The sequence below is a fragment of the Protomyctophum bolini genome (assembly GCF_963924005.1).
Source record: "Protomyctophum bolini genome assembly, chromosome: 9".
NCBI lineage: Eukaryota > Metazoa > Chordata > Actinopteri > Myctophiformes > Myctophidae > Protomyctophum > Protomyctophum bolini.
In genome coordinates, this window is record NC_137870.1 from 34,978,757 (window position 1) to 34,997,917 (window position 19,161).

General features: G+C 43.9%; 2 protein-coding genes across 5 annotated transcripts in view; both read right to left on the minus strand.

The window, feature by feature from the left end:
* Positions 1–7,109, minus strand: part of sik2b (salt-inducible kinase 2b) — a 96,673-nt gene extending 89,564 nt beyond the window's left edge. For all 3 annotated transcript variants that reach the window (XR_013964559.1, XM_080771414.1, XM_080771413.1), the window contains exon 1: positions 6,429–7,109. Coding sequence is in view for 2 of the 3 variants with exons in the window: in XM_080771414.1 (XP_080627540.1) it covers positions 6,429–6,617 (189 nt within the window). In the remaining variant the exon portion in view is untranslated. The remainder of the gene's footprint in view (positions 1–6,428) is intronic.
* Positions 7,110–10,955: 3,846 nt separating this feature from the next.
* laynb (layilin b) lies at positions 10,956–19,031 on the minus strand. 2 transcript variants are annotated; one of them, XM_080772361.1, is made up of 7 exons: positions 18,774–19,031; positions 17,139–17,451; positions 16,104–16,261; positions 15,171–15,215; positions 13,632–13,709; positions 13,022–13,136; positions 10,956–11,578 (listed from the first exon to the last, which is right to left on the minus strand). In XM_080772361.1, the coding sequence occupies exons 1-7, from the start codon at positions 18,844–18,846 to the stop codon at positions 11,215–11,217; spliced, it is 1,146 nt and encodes a 381-aa protein (XP_080628487.1). In that variant the 5' UTR covers positions 18,847–19,031; the 3' UTR covers positions 10,956–11,214. The 2 variants fall into 2 exon arrangements, with proteins under 2 accessions (XP_080628487.1, XP_080628488.1); XM_080772362.1 differs by lacking the exon at positions 13,632–13,709.
* Positions 19,032–19,161: the final 130 nt, after the last annotated feature.

The window sequence follows — 19,161 nt, forward strand, 5'->3', positions numbered from 1 at the left end:
CTTGAACTTTTCATGCCGCGACCACCCTAAAATAATCATATGCGAGCAATCATGTAGAAATTGAGGCAATACATTTTTGTTTGACTCAGTACCATAGATAGATTTTGTTTTACCTCTTGTCTTAGGTGATCATTTGGCCAACATTTGATGATTTTTTTATAGTATAGTTTCTTGGTAAGTTTTGATGTAGTGGCCTTATTACTACTAGTTACTTTGATTATTTTAGCAGTATTAACCCAGTCAGGATGGGAACCCCATTTGGGGTGTTGCTACTACTAGTATATAGCAAAAACCGGCCTCAGTCCTAAATGGGTTAAAAAGGCTCCTAAATTGTCCTTTTAGAACCCTGAAGAATACTACACATACTGAATACTGCATGTTGGTTTGTTAGGGGTGCATAATGTTTGTTAGACATACCAACAGTCCGACAGGCATTAGTCTGACAACACCGACACTTCCGAAATGCGCAACCAATACAACTAACCTGGCCAAAGGTTAACTTCTAACCGGTCACGGAGCAGGTTAAAACAAACCCATGGCGGGTTACATCTAACTGTTGTACAACTTACAGGAACAGGAACAGGAAGCCACAGGGCTGTGAGGTTAGGTATAGGGTTGGGTGTCGGACTCATGACTGTAGGACTGTTAGAATGTTGGACCAAACCAGGGGGGCAGTCAGACAGATATTTTGTGAAGCCACTAAGGAAATGAAAGTTCATATAATGGCCTGTTGTGGCGCTGTCATTGGGCTCAAAAAAACCCATAGCCCCATAGAAGTCCATGTATTTGGGCCCAACTTCACCTAGACTGTTTTACCTTAATAAACATGGTCATGAATACTTTTTGCTTCCAGTCACTAGTTTAAAGTCTCATTTCTAATGTTATAATATTCTTTTTGGAAAATTATGGTCCCATTTATAGAAATAATGACCATAAAGTCGCGCATGTTCTGAGGGGCGTGGCTACCGTTACAGTCTATGAACGGGATCCCCCACCCACTCGAGTCAAAATAAAAACCAACGAAGAAGAATGGGGGGAAGTCCCGCCTCGTTGTCTGGGCCAGCCAATGGGCCAGCTGGGCCCAAACGGATCTAGAAAGATGGCGACTTCCATTGCAAGGACTGACAGGCTTCATTTTACGTTCATGTTAGACCTGCGGAACGCTTTGTCCATATTTTTTACAGTCTATGGACCAAACGCATGCATCCGGTTTGTTTACTGTTGAGTGAGAAAACATTGTTGCAGCACATTGAAAACTACTGGGCTATGCACATGCAAAGCTTGGTTGATTATACACACGTCACACACACACACACACACACACACACACACCTTTAGCCCTCATGGGCTTTGATTAATGGTGTCCGGTTAGTAACAAGCAATAGCCACGTCCTCGTCTCCACTCTCCGGCTGTCTCATAAACAACATTTCATCAGTAGGACTTGAAGTGTTCCAAACGTCTGCAAGCCAAACCCCGGACGAGTAAACAACAAGCATTGAGAGAGAGACCACAGTTCAGCGAGGCCTCCCTCTCTCTCTCTCTCTCTCTCTCTCTCCTGTGTAATCTACACAGCAGTGGTTCTCCAAACATGTTCATATCAAGGACCTCCAAATTAAGGTTCTATTTCGACCACGGACCTCAATATGAGAATATTGTGTATGTAGAGTGTGTGTGCAATGCATGTAGGGTTAAAATGGTTCATCTGATGTGGGACCCCCTGGACTCTCCCCTACATTCTCTCATTGGGTTGAACCCTGGCAACCGTATTCTGGGGTAGGGGAACAACAAACTGACCATCTAAAACAAGATCATGATTTGAGGTCAACTTCCAGCACCTAGAAGTTAACCACCTAAAGAGGCTATTCCCAGGGGCCCTCATCAAAAACAGTTTTTATTTTTATTTCACTATCATCACCGGCTAAAGTCAGTTTCAGACGGGGAGCGGGTGATGCAGGCGTTCTAGCTGACCACAATCCAGCTCTAGCCGCCCGCGGGAGTGTGCGCGTCAATTTCACGGGACCGCGCCCGCTTGCGTCAATGGCACTTAACTTATCCGCGTGTCCAATTAAATAATTGCCTGCCTCTCATTGGAAAATGAATTACCAAGGCGAATGAATTACCTAGTCAGCCACTTACCATCTGAAACGACCTCAAGAGCGAAATTAAACTGTTCCTCACTTTGATGGGGACCCCTAGGAACACCCTCACCCCTCAGGCCTGGGGTTCCCCGGACCACACTTACAGTGCGGTCTTCACTAGAATCAATCTGTGGTTTACAAAGTGGCGTCTCGACTCTCCAGTCTGGCTTGGTTCCTCCCTAAGAATAATAAAATAATAGGTAGTTTTCCCCCCAGTTAGGCATATTCACTCTAGTATATCCAGTTGAAATTAACAATAAAATATTTATTAGGTTTTCTTCCCTACAATGTTACAAAACCAAAAAACGATTATGTATTAACTGTGTGCAAGCTGCATACTAAACTAACCATTTATTACAACATGAACCCCAGAATCCTGATTCAGGGGCATGTCATGACGGACATTATGCCAGAAATAGGCAATCATCAAAGTATAGGTGAACATGCACTGTGAACATGCATCAAAAATATCGAAACGAGACCATTTGGCAGAAATAGCCGATCTACAAGCTCTGACGCAATGGACGCTTTTAGATGCCTATTATGGCAATTTTATATACCATAATATATATATATGTGGGGGGGGGGGGGGGGGGGGGGGGGCTACTTGATGTGGAAACGATTTGACAGTAATCCCCACCTGGCCTAGATGGATTACTGTAGATCCACAGTCCACACTCCACAACATTGTATTTTCATAATCATGAGAATCACTCGTCTCTCCGTAGACAAAAACGCATGCACACAGACAGTACATTATGCACTGAGGTGAGGAGGGCAACAAGGTCAAGCAAGGCGGCGAGACAATTAAACAAGTAATTTAGCTTATTATGTAATAACTTAATAATGAGGTCGGAAAAGTTGCAGACAGTGTTGAGAAACAGCTGTGAGTGTAAACGGCCCATATCTCTCTCTGCTGTGCTCTGCTGAGAGAGAGACATGTCAAAAGAGTGACAAACACAGACACCAACTATGAGCTCAGCTGTACTCTCTTAACGGTTCCCTATGACACGCCCCGAAAATATAATTATGACACTTTACAACACGTGGTCTGAGTGAAAACGGTCTGAAAACGCACGCGGGACATAAACGGGGTGCACTGAGCACTCACTTGGCTGGAACATTTGCATTCGTACTGGCTAAATATGGCAGTAAAAATGATGAATTTCCATCGAATATAGAAATTCAACCGGGCAGTCAGCGGCAGTCATCCGGGGGTGGTAAATTCACCACATCGATTTTTATCATTTCAACTAATAAGCATAAACAAAACCAATACTGAACGATATTGATGTAACTAAGAGATTTGGTGGGCGATATGAAATCAAGTTTGTCAAGTTAGGCAGGGACATGGTGGGCAAAGCCATATCAATACAGTAGGGGTAAATACGATATAAAATATTCCCCAGACTGCTGCGTGACGTCATCACAATAATAGCTAATCAGAACTTTCTCTGAATGTCACTGGGTCTTTAACCCCCATGATCAGACTGGTTTGTTATCTCTTCCAAGCAGATTGCTAGGAGGAGATTGGCTTTCATCTAAAGTCTGGACTGTTAGTACAACACACACACCTTTAAGAGGTGGATAGCTTGTTCTCACATGCAACACTTCATAATTTCAAGGACCCGCCCCATAACTCTGTACAAATGGAACCAAATGGACCCGTAAGGAGCGTTCCATTTGCACACTCAGGCCTGTAGCCCTGTAACAGTCCATTTGGACATTGGAACCCCCTCAAGGAACCTTGATGGTCCCTATAGGCTACCCCACTTTAAAAACCACAGTAGATCGATATCGATATAAAGAATATATAGAATTTTGAAATCAATTTGAAATATGATTTGGTTTAAAGTTTCTGTTCGAGAACATCATAACCAAACAGGCAACATAAAATACATATATACTGTATGACACGTATTTATGAAAAAATAACATTTCACAATGAACAAGTAAATTAAATACACCTATAATGACATGCCCAAAATAGAGGGGTCATGACAGCGATTACAAAAAAAAACACCTGGACGTCGGCATTATTGCCTGTACAGAGTCAAATACACACGTTGGTGTGCTCTAGTATACACATGCAAAAAAGGTTGCATACACACACACACACACATCTCGAGCCTGCAGTACCAAGTGTGATTAATCTAGGTGTAGGCCTATTCATTACAGCTACTCACAGCTTACACTATAGGGCCTAGGCCAAATCTCTGAATGACACATAAGGCAGATGGTGTAACATTAGGTTTGACGGCGTGGTCAGTTCATTGTAACACACAGGTTGTTGGACCTGCTGGCATGGGGCTCAGCGAGTAGTCCGTCTGACCAACGCTATGCGTAGCTGCTGTCCTGAGTGACCTCTACCTACAGTGGAATTGCAAATGAAGTGAACATCACCATTATCCCTGGCTGCTGCTGGGCCAGGCTTGCTTCACACACACCATTCAACCATAAAGGACTTATCGGAGAGCTAGTTAGCCATTAGTCTGGATGATGTAAGAACAAGCGTGTCTCCTCACACTGGGCAGCGGTCAAACACAGGCCTCAGTCAAAAGCCTGATTTATGTACTGCGTCGTCGCAGCACATAAAAGCAGCTCTACAAGCTCACATCTTTGTAGATCTGCTATTTGCGGCACATGACACGGCACACAACCGATTATATGATCAAGCAAAAGGGTTGTTTGTGCTGCAAAGACCAACCCCCCCTGAACATCTGTCCCTCTCATATATGCATGTACACGACAGAAATGTGAGTGCGCGCGCACACACGTCACTGATTCCAGAACAACCGTTTCACACATGGTTTGAGCGCGCTGACACCGACTGTGTATCCCTGTGTTTCTGCTATTACAGCAGGGTAAGTCATGGCATGGCACCGAACGGTACCAGACTAGAACAGAGAAAGACCTAGGACGGACCTGAGAAGACCCTTCTCTGTGTGGAATTCAGGGACGCTGTTGTCGTTTTGCAGAAGAAGGGGTGCAAGAGAAAAATAACGTGTCTGTTACACACACATCTGCTGCAAGACAGCTCTGTTTTCATCAAATCAACTCTTTTGTGCTTGTGCACGAGGATGCAGTTTGTTTCACAAACTCGTCCCTTTTTCTCCAGAGCAGCAGCCCAGTCCAGTCCCCAGTGGATCACTCCTCCCCAGTGGTTCAACTGGTGTTACATTGACCAGCCATGCATGCAGGCAAACACAAGCTTGGTCTGTATGGTGCCAATTGAATGGCCTAGCCCGAGTGTCTCTCTGTCACAGCAGGCCTGGCATTAGAAGAAGCAGCAGCTAGCGACCAAAGCACATCATTATTTGCATTACATAACAGGACCACCGACCCATGCTGCATGCATGCATGCCCCAGATACAGGGTTGTTTACACCGTACACACTAACACCGTCTTGTCTGGCTTCGTAGTCTCGTACCATTGCACGGTGACGTGTGTGTGGTGAAAAAAAGAACAGTGGGTACACTGGGTACAGTCTGTGCATTACATTTCACGGGGGTTTAAAACCTGCTAAACCTTTTTTACTAATAACGACTATATGATGATTAAGTTGAGGTGAACCTCGCAGACAGTGCATAACCTGATTAGCCTTCATCATGCACCAGCAGGCATGCAAAGCAACCCAAACAACCAGCAGCATAATGGTTGAAAATGGAAACACTGTCTGTGACCCTAGCTGTAGTTAATTCACCCATCATAGTTATTATGTGTCTATCTATGTCTGACTGTCTACAAATGTTGCCATTGTAATGTCGCACGCACGCACGCAGTCGCGCGCGCACACACACACACACACACACACACACACACACACACTCACTCACACACACACACGAAGAAGATAAACTACTTTTGTGTCCGTCTATCTCAAGCTGTGGTGGGGCATTTTTTGCGGTGTCAAGTTATTTTGCACACAAAGTTATGTAACTCTTTTGGACAGTAGTAGTAGTGGCTGTAAGGTAGCACACATGGAGCCAAACATGCATTACTATGAGGCTATTACTTTATATGTGTGCAAAGAGGGTGTCACTGTCACTGTACTTGCTAGCCGACAAAAAGGGGCCAAGTCAGATCTTTTTTTTTCGGCCAGCGACACCGGCAGAGGAGTACAAACAAACGCTCAGGCTAAAGTTAGCTGTTCCGAGGCTAACTGCCTTGGGTTTGGGTTGGCTGTGGTGGCTCCAGACAGCTATAGGACCTCCAGGGACAGGTTACAGTAGGAGGAGGTGGGGGGTGACTAGCCAGCCAACCCCCCGGGGCACAACATGCCGACTCACCTCGGTCTTGGTGATGCGGTGTCGCGCCAGCTTGACCACGGCGAAGTTGCCCTTGCCCAGGGTGCGCTCGATGTCGTAGAAGCCCACGCGGACCGGACCACCGGCGGGCCGGCCGGCGATGGGGACCTGCTGCTGCTGCTGCTGCATGAGCGCCTGTTTCTGGAGGCTGCTGTCAGCAGCCATGACCATGCTGTTCCGTTCCGTTCTGGACGGGGCTGTTAGGGGTGGCGGTGGTGGTCGGATAGCAGCAGCAGCAGCGTCGGTGGCGGCTGACAGCGTCCACTGTCCTCCGCTGCTGCCGGTGGTACACACTCACACAACAACGCCGCCGAGGAGGAGGAGGAAAGCAAAACAAAATGTGTGTCCATTAAAACAAACAGACAAAGTTCTTATGCGCTTGTGCCCGGTTAATTGGACCCCCTTCTCTCCTCTCTCTCTGTGTCCCTCTATCGAATATCGCCTCAGCGATACGTTACGAACCGAAACCGGACCATTATTGCTGCTATAATAAATAATAACGCCTCTGGGAGGGGGGGTCACTCAGTACGGCACGCCACGTTCCTCTCCTCGTCGCTCTCGGCGAATACAATGGAGCGATAATATTTCAGCCCTGGCTCTATAATAAAGGTGCCTCTCTCTCTCTATCTGGTCTGTCTGTCCACACAGTAGCAGCGGCGGCCAGGCAGCAAGCACACAGCACACACGAGTTGACTTGCAAAAGAGAGAGAGGGAGAGAGAGAGCGAGAGAGACAAAGTTGCCAGATTTTTTTAGAGGAAAACAAGCCCAAAAGAAGAGATTTGTGAGCACTTTTGAACCCGTCTATTTTCCAAAAAAATAATGTAGAATATTTGGAAGACTTTTCGACACATTCTTCTAACACAAATCTGGCATTTATTTTTGGGACGAATAGCACTACATATTAATTCGGGGGTTCCACCATGAAATGACAGGAAAATATTTGAAACCCACTGGTTTAAATAATTAAAACATTTAGAAATAAGCCCAAATAAGTGTTTGCTAATAGCAATCAACTTTCAATAAAAACAAGCCCAAAGATGCTTATCATAAGCGGGCATGGCAACCCCAGCGAGAGAGAGAGAGCGAAGCATCGTGTTCTTCTGGCTGACGTGCATTGACGTCAGAGCCATGGGGGTATTTGGACAGGGGGCGGGGCCTGCGCGGAGCTCCGTTCCACACTTGGTTGCCAATTGGTTTCCATGGCGACCCGGACCCACCTCTTACGTCAGCCGAGCGAGCGAGCCGGGTTAAAATTGCTGTCCTGGAAATGTGTGTGTTCGTGTGTGTTTGCTTGTGCTCAGTGTGTTGTTGGGACGGCACAGGGCGGGATGGGTGCATCATGCATGGGTTACTTTGAAGTCCAAACCGCCCCCTTGCCTTGCTTGCAGGTGCGCACCTTGAAAGGGTTTTGTCTGAGACTCTCGCTGAGTCAAAGGTTGCTGGGGAAATAAATGGAAGGTTCTGTGACGTGTCCACAAAAATGATTTCATTATGTAGTAGGCCCATTTGTTTATCTATGTATGCCATCATCATAATGAATTGGCCATCAAATGGTTTTTACTACTTAGTTATAGGCTAAGGGACATTCTAAACAAAGTACATAATATCATCATAATATAGCCTATACATTAAGATTAAAGACTGTTGTTGGTGTCATGGGGTTTATGAGTTGACAGTTTATGACTGGATGTTCCTTGCACAGCATCATGATTTCACAATAGGCACGAGGGTTTAGTTTAGTAGGACAGCTACACAACAGCACCATCTGTTGTTTAAACCACAGAATTGAAACCAACAGCTGAATTTGTGAGAAATATTCTGTCCAGTCAATCAATGTAATACTTCATCCAGTTATATGCTGTATTTTATTTTTTACATTCTCCTAGAGGATGGACCCCTTGAGATGCATCATCTTGTTTTTGAGGGAGTCTCCAAGTACAACAGACAAACCATAAGAATGGATGTAAAATAAAACAGTACATATTCAATTTTTTAAAGTTTAAAAATGTCCCCAAAATGAGGCATTGATTATAAATATCTGTAACTGAGCAAGAAACACCAACACATCTTGTGGGGTGGGTGTGTGTGTGTGTGTGTGTGTGTGTGTGTGTGTGTGTGTGTGTGTGTGTGTGTGTGTAAAACCCAGAATACTGTGGTATATTGGACCCAATAATCACTCACACTTAGGTGCAGCTCTTAGAAGTCAGTCAACACACTGGTTCTCCGAGTGCAAAGGAACAATTTGTACACAGAGTTAAATATACAGCTGTTAAGTAACCGTTTAGATTGGTGTTCCAGTGATTAAAAACAAAAAGTCAGAATTCATAAAATGGATGCGGTCTATAATGCATACCGGTATACTGTATGTATCTTTTTGAATATCTATGAAATTAAAAGGCTGATAATCAACTGGTCTAACGAGCATGAAATGCGTGAATTGCTATAAGCAGGCGAGCTAGGCCAGTTCTCTGAAGGCTTCTGTTGCTGTCACGCATAGACTTCCTGAATGTAAGAGTTCCAGATGTGCTTTTGGCATTTCCTGCCTCACATCCTCCAAGAACACACTCAACTCTGCCTCTCCTTAAAACTGGGGATCGGCCATGCCTTTGCAATGACACCCCCAGCCCCACAAGCTCACTCAACTGGGCATTCTCAAACAACCCGTGTTTTTCGCTTCAGTTAAACAGACGATTTTTTTTATAAAACAAGAAATATAGTTGAAAACAATGTGTGTGGGGATCGAGGTGTGCCTCTCTCTCACTCTCTCTCAGACACGGTCAGGTGGTGTCGGGAGGGATCAGGCCCTGCAGCTTTGAGGTTTACTGGGGTCACCAGAGTTCTGTCATCAAAGTTTCCGTCCAGTCTGTCCTGTTCCCTGACATCAGCGTCCAAACAGGAAGGCTCACACAGAGGTGACACCATCCCCCTGGCTTTGGAAGGCTGCGAGGAACAGTCAAAACAAGCTCTGAAAAGGAACACGTTCATGGCAAAAGAGAAAGTCATAACCACTTGGGCTTCTTCTGTCTCACAACACTGGGAGACATAATTATAAAAGGTCTGAGTTGTTTACTTCTTTGCTTGTGTTTACATGTCAGAGTAGCCAGTCCCAAGTAAAAATGTACTGATTAAATTCACCATGCCGACAACAGCAATGTTTGCACTCCCAAACTTAATTAGCCTATTTGTTGCTTATTTAAGAACAAAACTCGTGTTGCTGTCTGTCCGGCGAACTTGGTTGCATCAGGCAGCAAAACTTGGATTAATGAATCCAGCTACAGTGGATTAATAAAGACATTATTGCTATACGTAAAGCATGAGTCAGACTGAATGTAGGCGATGTATGCACACTCCACATTGGCATTAGTTTGGAATTAGCTGTTCAGGACTAGTTTTATTTTAGCAGGCGCCAGAGCCTAGACAATGACAAACACAATGACACAGGCAATGGTGGTGGAAAGTAACAAAGTACATTTACTCAAGTACTGTACTTCAGTACAATTTTGAATTCCTGACTTTTACTTGTATCAGAGTATTTCTACATCGCAGTATTGATACTTTTACTTCAGTAAAAAATGTGATTCCTTTTCCACCATTGCTGCTTTTACAGCAATCGACATGCCGACAAAATGTTTAGTTATGTGTGGAGTCACTTTGTCTCTCTCTATTTGCTACTACTATGCACTGACTGCTAGTGTGTGTGTGTGTGTGTGTGTGTGTGTGTGTGTGTGTGTGTGTGTGTGTGTTAGTGTGTGTTAGTGTGTGTCTGTGTGTGTGTGTGTTAGTGTGTCTGTGTGTGTGTGTGTGTGTGTGTGTGTGTGTGTGTGTGTGTGTGTGTGTGTGTGTGTGTGTGTGTGTGTGTGTGTGTGTGCTTACGCACATGTTTACTTGTCTTTTCCTATCATAATACTGCTGTTTATCATCAACATTACTATGCTGCTCCCATGTGCAAAGAGACAAACAAAAGTCATTTTCTACTCTCATGTACCTGTACACAAGACATAACAATAAAGAACCTTGAACATTGGATCATCAGGGTAGAAGGTTTACCCTGCCAGCATCCAAATAGTCCAGCGTAGAATGTACTGGATACAAGTATGGAATTCCTACCCTATACAACTAACCAGCAGGGTATAGACGAGGAAAGCATTGGAGAACACAGAACTATCGTGTCCTGTGTCACATTAGTTGGCTGGTAAACTGGGATGGAGGGGGGGTGCATTTGTGTATGAGACTCACAGAAACTATCTAGGGACCGGTAGTAGGGCTGGGCGATATGAACAAAATCAAATATCAATGATCATTATATGTTTGACCAAATATTAATGTTGTGACGATAATATCGTATTATTATAATATCTAATGGGTGGCCATAGCTGAATGAGTCGAGAGCCCAGCCCGCCTGGGAAACTAAAAGTCTGAAGTTGTGTCGAGGTGAGGTGTCCCAGAGCAAGACAGTTAAACCCTAACTGCCCCCCTGTAGAGCTCGCCGCTTATTTCTTATTATATAGAACAGGTTGAAGGTATCTCATGTCACGATACTGATGTAACTTCAATATATGTCCAAAAATGTTACTTTTCAGAATTCAAATAAAAAAATAGCAAACATTGCAAGTCCACAAGCTCAAAGCGCGTAAGCGCCACGTTTCAAGCTTGTGGATCTGCAAACTTTTGCTACTTTTGTGTGACGTTAATTTCCGAAAAGAAAATGTGGACATAGGAGGTTTCTAAACCTACTGTCATTGCCAAACAACGCTACATTAGCAGTAATCATCCGTAGATCTCGTTTTCCACCCAGCCAGGTGTCAGGTGGCTGCGGTGCTGCTGTTGTCGACTCTGCTGCTGCTGCCTGCAGCTCTCATAGATGGCGTTGGTCACGAAGCCGCTCTCGCTCTCCGTCGGACCGGACACATTCTCATAGTCGCCGCACTGGGCGGTGCTGGCGGTGGTGTCAGTGGAGGAGGAAACGCTGAAGGTCATCCTCTTGATGTCTGCCGATGTGACGCCCGACAGGGCTCCGGTGTGCCGGAGCTTGGTGATGTCACTGGAGGCATAAGGTCCTTGTACTGGTCCGGGTGTTGTCGACATCCAGGGTTGTGTGGCCGTGGGATAGCCGTCCGTCTCTGCCTTCCTCCTATTTAGATACGACATGGAAACAAATGACATTACTTCATCTGACACATCACACAGTAGCGGATCTGCAAGCTCGAAGCGCGAGCTTGTAGATCTGCTACTTTTAAATCCTGAAAAGTAACAGTTTTGAGAAGTTCTCCAAATCAGTAATGAAGGACAATGTTTTCAGCTACTGTAGTGTGTGTGTGTGTGTGTGTCTGTCTGTCTGTCTGTCTGTTTCTGTAGCGTGAGGCAGCTTGATGTACACCACATTTACATAATACAATAGGTTTCCCACTAATTCCTCACTATATCTGTTTGCGTGCACCCCTCAGTTCATTTCCATGAACAAGCATATTTAGCATATTTTATCAAGAACATTGTGGGTGCAAAGTATGTTAAGTTTGATGTATGGGATTAGAAACTTTAGGCTAACTGTGCTCCCAATGTCACTGATACATAAATAGATATGAATATGTGCACATGGGTGTGTTTGTATATTACTGGCAATGAGGGAATTTATATTCAGGTTGGTCATTTAGCTCCAAGTAATCACATTGCATTTTTGTCAAAGATTACCTCATATTGATTCTTATTACTTTTTGCAACAAGAGATATTTATCACATCCTCAAAACCATTTAAAATCACTACCAGCCACCACCAGAACACATAAATACATAATAAATACAATCTATAAATCACATGGAATTTAACAAGCATTCCAATTCACAACAATATACTAGGATAGGATACGATTTAGCAAGCATGCCAGTTCACAATATACTAGGATAGATAAGACAAGATAGACCATTGTTAATCCAGTTCAGTTCATTCAGTCATCATAGCAACATTATAGTCAATCATTTCCCCCCTGAAGGAAGTGTTGTTGACGTGCTGTTTGACAGCTGAGTGATTTATCTGTAGTCTGCTTCAACAAACCCTCTATTGGCACTGTCCTTCAGAAACCCCAATGAAAATATGTCCGCATTTATCTCCCTATTCCATCCTTTTGTGTTAGATCTTTGTCATAAAAAACCTACATGAAGGCCAAGAGCCACATGGAAGCAACACTGTTATTAGAGCTTAACTTGTTTCTTTATTTGGGAGTACGATACCTACAAAGTATAAGTGGCCGTGGAAACCCAAAGCTCCCACAGTTCAGGAGCCTATCTCCCGTTTCCATAGCGTGAGGCAGTTTGATGTCCAAGACAGTACAGTCTCTGGTCATGACGCTAGTATGTCGCAGGGACTTACCCCCAATCCAACCCTTGATGCTGAGTGCCAAGCCGGGATACATTGGGTACCATTTTTATAGTTTTTGGTAAGACTTGGCCAAGCATTGAACCTCGACCGCCTCACAATCTCAGGGCGGCCGGACACTCTAACTAACCACAAGGCCACTGAGCTGACCTACATACAGATTCAAAACAGCATCGTGTTATTTGGGGTGGTGATGGTTTTTACCTCTTGGCCACCCGTTTGTAGCAGAAGAATGCAGTGACAACCACCAGCAGCAGCAGGACAGGGATGATGGCATAGAGGACGTAGGACAGACGGAGACTGTTGTCTGACAGGGACACTGCGGAGGAAAACACATTACTGGCCATTACTTCACTTAAACATGCACAACCCTTGCGTCCCTTTTGGGCATGCCATAATGGGTCATAACATTCAGCAAAAATAGCCGATCTGAAAGCTCACAACGTGCCGCAATGTTGACACGCTGTGAGCTTGTAGATATGCTATTTTGGGGCGAAGAGGGGAAATAAGAAGCAGACCAATTACAGAGCCCTGGGGGGGACCCTGGTCAACTACGTACACAGGGTTTTAAGTGGATATGCCTCATTTATAGTCATACAACTGTGTTGCTCAGCCAAAATAACTGACTTTGAAGTTCAAATGAAGTTCAGCTGAAGTTTTCAGTTCAAAGTTAGTAGTATAAATTAGGCTTCAGCCTTCTCAGGATTCAGTCATTTTCTATCTACCATTTTTTACTGGGTAAACAAAGAGCAGTAATCCTAAATAAATAAAACATCAAGCATGAAAGGTGAAAGAAGAGAGGTTGTTCCTCTACCTGATGGCTCAAGTAGTCCTATTTTTATCCTCTCATCACTTTCTGTGGTAGACGGTAAACGTGGCCTCAGTGATGGAACTGGGTCATGGAGAAATGAGATTAACATCATCAGAAACACTTTCCTTTATTCACAAATTAACCTTGTTGGAACCTGAGAAAGTGACTGAACAAACACGGGAATAAGAATGTGGGAGGATAAAAATAAACTGAATACGTGAGTGAGCATAATTGTTGGCATTTAGCGCAGTACTCTGTGGACCTCACAAAATTGCATTTCACGTAAAGTGACAATTAAATCCTCCTGAAAATTGCATTTCACGTAAAGTGACAATTAAGATCTTCTGATTCCGATTCTATTTCCTTTGTCTAAAAAGTAAACTACAATAGAGTTAGCTGAATAACAAGTAAGTAAATAGTAATCAAATCGTCTCCATCATAAAAAAATTGCAGATCTACAAGCTCTCTGCTACTTTTGATGTTTTTGTGTAATACTGTAGTATGATCAAGTAGGGCATCGATTTACCAAAAATAATAGCTATATAGCTTGCAGCGATAAGGCACGACCAAGCAGGAAGGCAATAAGAACAATATGCACAATAAGGCATAGAAACATGGCAAACTGAACATGAGAAAAAGAATAGCATGTACCGTAATTGTGACAGGGTCGGTTTTAATTGTGTGTGCGTGTGTGTGTGTGTGTGTGTGTGTGTGTGTGTGTGTGTGTGTGTGTGTGTGTGTGTGCATGAGCTCTACCTACTGAGCTATCCAGACACAATCAGATGTTCCATTGTAAACAGCTAAATCATTCAGTGTTTTAAATAACAATTATGTGTCTGCTGGTTTTGGGATGTCATTAGTGGTCAACCAGACTATTGTAATTGTAACACTTTATTATTATTATTATTATTATTATTATTATATTAGTAAGAATCTCTGGACCTATCCGACTCCGTATAATTTTTTGGGGGATAAATCCCCTCCGAATTACTTACACATGATCACAGGGGTGACATGGCATATGTAAGAGACTGTGGCAACCACACTTTTTTTAGTGGAATTTACACATTCTTGAATCTGGTACAAACTGAAATATGTTGTGTGGAAACCTTGTATGTCCAAAACCATTCCTACTTTATTAGTATATTATATATAGTGAAAATAGCTGATCTACAAGCTCGAGATGATCTCCTATTTTCACTATCTTTCACTCTTGTGTGGTGAAGTAGTCAAATAAATAAATGTGAAGATACAAGGTTTCTGCCCGACAGCAACATTATGTGAGAGAGGTTATGTAACAGAGGACCTCAGTCTATTTTAACCACTAGAGGGCTTCTTTCAAACACTGTAGATCCAAGTGGGGACAACAAAAAGACAAGCAGATGAAGAACGGTGATGCCATGGTTTCTTCTGACTTTTCCAAGTACAACCAAATGACTGATCCTTCAGGCTACCTACAGTATAACTGTCCGTCTATTTCTCAGATATACCTGTATGACACATTGAACATGTTGTGCTGTGTGATTGTATGCAGGAGCATACCTGGTTGTACCGTGTTCCCCGCCACTGTAAATACTGGTACTCTTTCTGTAAAAATGCAAAGATTGCAAGGATACGTGTGTCAGTCAACTAGTCTTTTTTTAAGGCAGCAGTTGGCATTAGTAATCAGTTTGTTTTATAGAGCACAATGTAGAAATACTCTGCTACAAGTAAAAGTTCTGCATTCAAAATGTTACGCGAGTAAAAGTTAAAAAAAGTAGCGTACCGGCATCAAAATATATACACAAATAAATGCAAAAGGAATATGCACAGACAGGACCTTGTGACTGTACATCACTGAACTGCTCCTTTAATTATGTAATCCTGAAGAAGCATGCAATAAGCATTCCCTGCAAATCCAGAAGCTATGCATGTATTGCTGTCGGCTGTAAACAATGTCCACACGTTCCTTTCTCAGTATCATTTAAAAATAAATAAAGCGTGTAACCTTTTATTAATGAAATGTAATTTTGCCCCATCTGTATGTTAATACAATATACCTTATACAATTGGGGTGGTTTTATTCTCCCTGCTCTTCTAGTGAGACATTTAGATCGTGCCAAAGGTCATGTCTCACCTAGACTCAGGATCTGACAAAGTTTGACCTGATGATCAAGATTACATTTATCCCCTGAGCAAGCACGCAGGCTCTATTAGCTCAATGGTAAAAATGTCACGACTGTAGAGGAAAGTTACATAGTGCAGCTTTAAAATAGTGGTGGGGGAGAAGCCGAAGCTCACAAGTCACAACATGTGGCATCGCAACAGCGGTGTGGGGGTCCGTCCGCACCGCGGCCGGAACCCTGACATGAGAATCACTGACTTCATGGAACCAAATGGACCTGCTGTGCACATGTCCATGTGGTGCCATTATGTGCACTCCTCGTGGGGCCAGGAACAACAGCAGACGGACGGCATGGTGGTCTAGTCACTCACCTTCTGGGTATTTGCAGACATAGTTGTTCTTGGAGTTGCAGTTGTCGTCGTTCCAGTGGAACAGGAAATGGCCTTCCTCGTCGGGCGGCGCAGAGGGCTGGTGGTACAGCACGGCGCACATCTCTCTAGCGCAGGACGGCTCGTCCCAGTGCCAGTTCCTGCAGGACATTGGATTGGAAACAGCGATCTTTGATGTCGTGCCCTCGATGGGATTGTGTACCATTTTTCACACCGTTATGAAATCTGCCACGCTCCTAACCACATGAGCCCTACCGCAGAAGCACAGTGCTTCTCAAACTTGCAAGGACCCCCTGCAGAGTTCCATCTGAGAATGTTTTGTGCCAAGGAGAATATTTGTTAAGAAAATATTTAAATATTTAAAAGTTTCCAAACATTATTGATATTATTCAAAGGGAAATAGCAGAAAATGAGAACGCGTTTTGATCTTCAAGATTGGCTATTTTAGAATAGGTTGGTTAAAGCTTACCTTACCCATTCGAATATATGAACAGTGAACACCCATTCGAATATATGAACACCAAATGATGTACAGTATGGGTAAAGCGATTTATTGATTATTGAATTTATTATTTTGAGGTGTAATCAGTCTGGTCTCAGAAGCAGTACAGGAAAGGAAAAATAATTTTGGGCATGTCATATGAGCTTGAGATTTTGATATTATGTTGGTTACTTTTCATGTACTTGATGTCTTATTAGTTTACTAATAGTTATGTTTTTCATTTTAAAGGTCGCTATTTTTAGAGGTAAAAAAGTCTTAAAATTCCTGAAATTGTCGCATTAAAATATGCAGAAACCCTAGGCCTTAGATACACTTATACTGCATGCTGGTATGTTTACGGTTGAGTGAGAAAACAATGTTGCACATTAAGCTACCGTAATCATCTGAGGACACCCCAAAGTAATTTGGGGACCCACTTGGGAGTCCCCAGTTTGGAAACGGCTTGCCCTAGAGGAGAACACGCAGTGCAAAAGGTATAAACTCGGTGTGTAACGACGGTAACGTTAAACAACAACCTGAACTTGGCCTTGCTCCCATCCAGCCAGTAGTACTGCGATGGACACGCGGGGGGGCTGCTGCTCCCGGACGCGCGGTGGCGCTGCGGGCTCCGCCGCAGGCCGATCCAGAAGTCCCCGTCTCCGGCCTGCAGCTGCTGTATGAACCTCTCGATCAGCCGCTGCTCGCTGTCCGTCTCGATGCTCAGCAGGTCCCCGCCGTCCTGCCGGCAGGTCTGGCGCGCATCCTCGAAGGTCAGCCGCCGCCTGCTGTCCTGGATGTAGGACACCTTGTAGCACGGACGCTCTGTCCCTCTGCGACAGATCCTCTGGCCTGGAATGGACGGAACAGTTTATAGATTATAACAAAGAAATAAAACTAAAATCAATACTTTAAAAAAAGGAGGGGGGAAATCTAGTAAACTACTTAAACTTTAGCCAAATAATTGCAGATCTACAACACTAAAGTCATGCATAGACGCATAGTCCATAGACTTGACTGCCACATGATGTCACGGGGGGGGGGGGGGGGGGACAAAGGCAGAACTAGGCCAGTGGCGTGCAGACATTTAGAGGGGCAGGTGCTCAAGTGAAAAAAGGGCACCTTGTGCAGTGCGTGGAACCGGGCGGTTGCCTGAATAGTGTGAGATTTATAGATTTTGGGGCATAAATAATATATTAGAAGCTTTTTTTTTTTTCAATCATCACTGTCACCATGGTCCACATACTGTGCACTGTAAAAAGGGCACATTGCTGTCCAGAGGGCAAGGGCAGAGGGTGCTCTAGCACCCCCTAGTGTCTATCTGTGCACGCCACTGCCGCAGGCTATTTTCAGCAAAGTGGTTTGGTGCACTGTCTGTACACTGTAGGCTACAGGGAAAAGGAGCAAACCAACCACAGAGACAATGGTCCCTGTAAAATCTAAACCCCCCCACCACCCACCCATGTCCCCCCGTGTACCTCCTTTATGATGAATTCCTCTATTTTTGTCTATTTGTAGTCTCTAAATGTTTTGATGATTTGAACAAGGTGGACCCTCTTGTAAACAAGTGTAATGCTTTATTGTTGAAGACCCTGCATATACCTGTAGCAGTAGCTTAATATGTCCCTATGTGCACTCACTGCACTGTAAAGCATCTGGCTTAGAAACATGAATAATGAAGCCATTAAATCAATGTATCTTGCTTCAGAAAGCAAAATATTTGACCAGATTATTTCCCTAACCATAAGTCCAATATGAGCTAGCTAGGCTATATTTCTATCTATTGTTTTGAGAAGTCGAACTTGAAAGTAGGGTTTGACGTTTTCCACATCATGTGCTGTTTTCAGTGTTTTGTTTTGTTTTGTTTGTTGATCGCGTGTAAGAAGGCCTCTACTAGCCTATGGGGCTATATTTCACTATGCCTATTGAAATAGCCATGTCAACAGAACAAATTTAATTTCTCATAATAAAAAACAACTTAGTAGCCTATCCGATTAATTTTACAACACAACTGTATTTGTGTGGGGGGGGGGGGACTCTGTAATTCAACTCCACGTCTTTGAAACAAAGTAACTTCTTAAAACAGCCTAATATTGATTTCCACGCTCAAACTATGTCCTACTTTCCGTTAGTTTTTCGGCTAGTTTCTCCGCAGTTATAAGGATCAAACTTACCATTTATTTTAGACGCGGATCCAGGGTGGAAGAAGACGGCGATAACGGTGCCAAAGAGTTTCATCAAATCCATTTCTACATTGTTCAGTCTTTGGTTGTGTTCGTGGCGGTCGGGTGAGGGTCAATATAGGTCCAAATATGAACACATCATGATGTTTAACTCGTGTTTTTTTTCTCCAGGCAGCGATCTGTGGCAGTTATTGTGGACTGGAGAAAGACGGGCTTCAGGGAGCAGTTTAGGAGCGGCTGTCCAATCACGGCGAGGTGGACTGGTTGAGGTATGCATGAGGCTACCCGTCGCTGGAGGGTCGCTGTCGGGTTGAAACCCCGTATGTCCAAAAAGCAGTGGTGGAAGTCGAAGTATAGTAGGCTGGCTATAGTGGGCTAA

Excerpts from the sequence above, each read along its gene's own strand:
- laynb (XM_080772361.1), bottom strand. The coding sequence starts at position 18,846 with ATGGATTTGATGAAACTCTTTGGCACCGTTATCGCCGTCTTCTTCCAC. Across the intron at positions 15,216-16,103 it reads TGTCTGCAAATACCCAGAAG|AAAGAGTACCAGTATTTACA; the intron begins GTGAGTGACTAG and ends GCATTTTTACAG. Across the intron at positions 11,579-13,021 it reads TACAAACGGGTGGCCAAGAG|GAGGAAGGCAGAGACGGACG; the intron begins GTAAAAACCATC and ends GTATCTAAATAG.